Here is a 6073-nt window from a genome sequence, read left to right as displayed (position 1 = left end):
AATTATTTTATTAGATGATAGAAGCATTATTTGTTTTTTATTCTTTTATTTAAATATATAATATCTTTTAGTTAAACGACTTTTTGACAATATGACTCTTAAATTCGTATAACATATAATATGATCTCAAACTAAATAATTATGTTTTTGTTATAAAACCGAATAAACTGAAACGACTGTATATAAACCAAATCGAACCGAAGTAAATATGGATTTAGAATAGAAGTTATATTTTACTAACCAAAATATCGAAAAAACCAAACCAAACCAAAACCAACCTGATATCCGGATTGAACACTCATAATCCAAATGAAACCGAACTATTGTTTTATTTTTCAAAATATATTAAAAATAACAACTTCATCCCACGCAAGGCGCAGATCTTATCCTAGTTATTATGTATAAGAAAACCAAAGCACTAATTCATATCAAATACTATTACTAATCAGAAAATAATCTGCGCAATTGAAGTACGAATAAAAACTAGTATCTATTCTATTAATTTTGCAGTTTGACCTATTAATAAAAGTTGTGTCCAGTTATTTATTCTTATTATATACTCTTTCATATTAATAAATGTTGTTAGACACACACAACCGTTTCCTCCACGTTTTACTCCAATTAAATCAAACTGTTTCATTACTCCACTAAATCAAACTGTTTCGTTATTCACGTGGCTTAGTGAAATTTACATAACTATGATTATTAATATGGGCAAAATTTTATACACTACAGTCTTCCTAAAAGTCTTTTAAAATATTTTTTATATGAAGGTTTTGGAAATGATGTCGTCATTGTGGTTTTTTTAACATGTTTCTGTTAATGTTTGCAGGTTTCTATTAATGTTTTTAGTTCAAAAACTGTTCAAACTTTGGATTATAGTCGAAAGTTATTGATACATCATATATATAGGTTTATAATTTTAACTAAAACAAGAATTTTAAATAAATTCAAAATATGCTCATTTGATTCTAAATATATAAAAATACAAAATAACTATTAACTATTATTAATAATTATAATATTAAAATTATTTTTCTCAATATATACTTCCAAAATTCGGGGTGGGTGCGGGTTGCTAGATTTTGGATTGCAGGTATCCACCGATCCGAAAAGTATTTAAAAATAAAAATAAAAGAAAAGTAAACACTTTTTTATATATGGTAATTTAAAAAAACAATTTTAAATTTTTAAAATATATAATTTTTATTATAAATATATTTTATAATAATTAAATTAAATAATTATTTTTAAAAAAATTATAAACCGCGAATAACCGCATAATTAAATGAGGCGGGTGCTACTACAAATTATTTGTTTGCATGTTGTGCGGATCATAATTTTTGACCAAAACAAAATTGAAACCCGTGGGTTGGCAGGTACGATCAGCAATCCATCCCTCTCCGAGCATATATCAGATCAATTTTTAAATTTCTATTATTTAATAAAATATATTTTGATTAAAATTTAAACACAAATATGATTATAAAAAAGTAAAAATATAATCACAAAGAAGACACAAATATGAAAATTAAATTAAAACAAAAATATACCCGCCCTTTAAAAGGCGGTTCAGAATCTAGTACTATTATAAAATTTTCAAATGAACTTTATGGGAAGTGTATAATAAAAAGTGGTTATTAAACAAGAGAGAACATCTGAGCATACTTTTGCTACTCAGTATTCTCTAATGATACTCACACAAACACAGGCATATTGCGGCGTATTTGGATGATAAAGAACGAAACATGTCTCACGTTTTCTTCACCTAAAACATATTACTTAGATATGTGGTCTAGCCGTATAGGGAAATACATAGATTATGCTTCATATTGTCAATGTCATTAACGCATACACATAGATGGTCAAAAACACACGATGGCTGAAATAAATCTTCTAAATCTTTTTTATCAAACATAAAGGAGTTTGAGTTTGTCTAACAAGCCAACATATGAGAATAATTCAGTGGAATATCACAAAATAGATATAAAAACTGACCAGAGAAAAATAAAAATAAAATAAAATAAAGACACTAGCTCAATGAACAAAATGATCCTTTCCTCTTGAACTTGTCATTCACAATAGAAAGTTGGGCTCGTTGACGTTCTTTGAACGTTCGTGCACGTCTAATCAAATTAGAATCGTGTAGACATGCCTCCACGATTTTGTTGGATGGAGTCCAAAACAGGGGAGAGAAAAGCTTTGCTATATATATAACCCATCACCCCATTTCTTACAACACAAACAAAAACAAGAAAAACTAACCAAAGTAGTTAGGCGTTGGTAGAGAAAAAAAAATCACAATGAGATCTTCTTCTAGGATGGGGAGTTCAGCCCATCTAATTTACGCTCTAGGCGTTATCATCATGGCAAATATGGTTGCTGCTTATGAACCAAGTACATATAGCTTGCCACCACTTCCGTCAAATTCACCATCTCCAAAAGTAGAATACAACACTCCTCCACTACCATATGTTGACAATTCTCCGTCACCACCACCGTACTATTCTCCATCACCAAAAGTAGACTACAAGTCTCCTCCACCACCTTATGTATACACTTCTACTCCACCACCACCATATTATTCACCATCACCAAAGGTTGAGTACAAGTCTCCTCCTCCACCATATGTTTACAATTCTCCACCACCACCTCCTTACTACTCTCCATCACCAAAGGTAGACTATAAGTCTCCTCCACCACCATATGTTTACAGTTCCCCACCACCACCACCATACTATTCACCATCTTCGAAAGTTGAGTACAAATCTCCACCACCACCATATGTCTACAGTTCCCCACCTCCACCACCATATTACTCACCATCTCCAAAGGTTGAATATAAGTCTCCTCCTCCACCGTATGTCTACAGCTCTCCACCACCTCCACCCTACTACTCACCATCTCCTAAAGTTGAATACAAGTCTCCTCCACCACCATATGTCTACAGTTCCCCACCTCCACCACCATATTACTCACCATCTCCAAAGGTTGAATATAAGTCTCCTCCTCCACCTTATGTCTACAGCTCTCCACCACCTCCACCATACTACTCACCATCTCCTAAGGTTGAGTACAAGTCTCCACCACCACCATATGTTTACAGTTCCCCACCACCACCACCATACTACTCACCATCCCCGAAAGTTGAGTACAAGTCTCCTCCACCACCGTATGTCTACAGTTCCCCACCACTACCACCGTACTACTCACCATCTCCTATAGTTGATTACAAGTCTCCTCCACCACCCTACGTCTACAATTCTCCACCACCACCATATTACTCGCCATCTCCTAAGGTTGAATACAAGTCTCCTCCTTCACCTTATGTCTACAGTTCCCCACCACCACCGCCATACTACTCTCCATCTCCTAAGGTAGAGTACAAGTCTCCTCCACCACCATATGTATACAGTTCTCCACCACCACCATATTACTCACCATCTCCTAAAGTCGTATACAAATCTCCTCCACCACCATATGTATATAGTTCTCCTCCACCACCATACTATTCACCTTCACCTAAAGTACACTACAAATCTCCTCCACCGCCGTATGTTTACAGTTCTCCACCACCACCATACTACTCACCTTCCCCTAAAGTACACTACAAATCTCCACCCCCACCATATGTCTATAGCTCTCCACCACCACCATACTACTCACCAGCCCCTAAAGTTCACTACAAGTCGCCACCACACCCACATGTATGTGTGTGTCCACCACCTCCTCCATGCTATGCTCCTTCACCAAAAATAATATACAAATCTCCGCCACCTCCACATGTTTACAATTCTCCACCACCACCATACTACTCTCCATCTCCTAAAGTATACTACAAATCTCCTCCACCACCATATGTTTACAGTTCTCCTCCACCACCATACTATTCACCTTCTCCTAAGGTGTATTACAAGTCTCCTCCACCACCATATATCTACAACTCTCCACCACCACCATATTACTCACCATCTCCTAAGGTAGACTACAAGTCGCCACCACCACCATATGTTTATACCTCTCCACCACCGCCACCTTATTATTCTCCTTCTCCAAAAGTTGAGTACAAATCTCCACAACCACCTTCATATTACTGAAAAGCAGTAAATGTGAGTTTTAACCAGCTACCGAGTTTTATTTGATTTCATATTTCTTTTTTTTTCTATATAACATGTATGCAACTTGTTTCAATTTATTTGGAATGTTGATTAATAATTTGGGTACAATACCTTCATATGTTGTCTTTTCTTTAATTTAATTTGTGGAAAGAGTGGTTGCGGTTTATTTGTAGTCATTTTCACATTGTGGTTATGAATTTCTATTTTGACATGGTAATGTTGGATAACTATGTAATTCTCTTTGCATGAGTTTTGTATATGGATTGCATAACTAAATTGCATGGATTTCTTAAAACTATATTGTAGTCTACTTCAGAAGCATGATTATTAAAAAAAAATATCACTAGAATATTAACAGTAAATCTTCAATTTGACTAGAAAATACATTTGAATCCTATGTTTTAGTATCTATATTATTAATAGAGAATCAATCTAAAAATCTACTATACCAAAGGTACACCTACACATTAACTATTTATTATTTTTACTTTTATATATTTTTATTTTCTCTGCCTATACAATATTTTAAATGAAATCATTTATTACTTTTCATTATTTACTAAACATAATATAGGAACCACATTTATGAATATAGAGATACACTTTATGAATTTGGCAATGAGTCCCTTTTCATTTTATCATATAAATTTTTTTTTGAAAACATTTTTTTATCATTTAATTTGTATATGAAATTTCACAAACCAATATTGCATTCTAACATGGCTACGAATAATGAATTCTGCATTAACATATGTAGTTGTATGAAACATAGTTTCTAAGACAACCTTTATCAAAAATATATAGAACATATATAGAAGTTTGAATGATTCTCTCTCTAGACCTTCTTCTCCAGCCTCTTCCTAGACATAAGTAATCAGAATCTGTTTCCAGTAGCCCGTGATTAATCGAGAGTAACACGACTACAACACTAGCATTGAATTCGAATTATTACAGCACATATATAACTTTTGTAAGGACGATTTGTGAAAGGATCAAAACATGTACGAATATATCTCTTATCTAAGATTTAAATTTAAATATTTAAATAATTTATGTTAATTTTACTAAATAAAAAAATTTAGAAAATCTTACATTTTCTAAAAAATTGTTTTGTAAAACGACTATATAGTTTTTTTGAAAAAATTGAACACATGGTATTTTGATGAGTAAATTAGCTGATGTAGCATCCTCGTCAGCATAATTAGATGACATGACAGCTGATGTGACGACTGGATGATGATTTTGCCAAAAAATAAAATAAAAAGGGGTATATTATTTGAAATTTTCAAAAATTCAGGTATGTTTTTGACTGTCATATAAGTCGGGTATGAATTGGACATATTGCAATATGTTGGGTAAGAAATGTCTGTTTTCCCGTTCATTACGTATGAAATATCCGTTCAATACAAACTTATGTCAACATACAGTTATTTTCATATAAAGTCACTCATATTTTTAACGATTGCATTATTAATAAATTCTAACATATTTTAAAAGATAACGACTAATATCATGTAAGACAATTTATGTTTAATGAAATTGATGATAAAAATTAAATAAAACTGTTATTGAGTTTATTGTTAGTTTCACTAAATTGTCATTCAAAAATTGGTTTTAACCATGTTCTACACAAAATCTATACAAGTATTTTAATGACTTTTAGGGGGGGTTATTGGTGGTTGAATTTTAATTGATTTAGAAAATTTAGAGAATCCATTATTATTGGTATGTGGATTTTAACAATCTTATTAAAATCCTTTGTTATTGGTTTATGGACTTTTAAATTCTATGTAAATCTCTTGTTATTCAAAAAGTTTAGCTTTTATAGATTTTGTAACTATATTAAAGTTTCTTGTCATTGGGACATGGATTTTCTTTAGTTTTACTCATAATACTCAACTTTGGAAATACCATGTACACTCATAAGATTCTTAAAATCTATGAAATTAAAACAC

General features: G+C 32.2%; 1 protein-coding gene across 1 annotated transcript; it reads left to right on the top strand.

Moving 5' to 3' along the window:
* The first annotated feature begins 2260 nt into the window (after nucleotides 1-2260).
* Nucleotides 2261-4326, top strand: LOC130510737 (extensin-2-like). The gene has a single exon (XM_057007331.1). The coding sequence runs from the start codon at nucleotides 2304-2306 to the stop codon at nucleotides 4095-4097; it is 1794 nt and encodes a 597-aa protein (XP_056863311.1). The 5' UTR covers nucleotides 2261-2303; the 3' UTR covers nucleotides 4098-4326.
* The last annotated feature ends 1747 nt before the right edge of the window (nucleotides 4327-6073 follow it).

The sequence above is a fragment of the Raphanus sativus genome, chromosome 4, assembly GCF_000801105.2.
Source record: "Raphanus sativus cultivar WK10039 chromosome 4, ASM80110v3, whole genome shotgun sequence".
NCBI lineage: Eukaryota > Viridiplantae > Streptophyta > Magnoliopsida > Brassicales > Brassicaceae > Raphanus > Raphanus sativus.
Note: the sequence above shows the minus strand (reverse complement) of the source record. Positions and strands in the feature narration are given on the sequence as shown.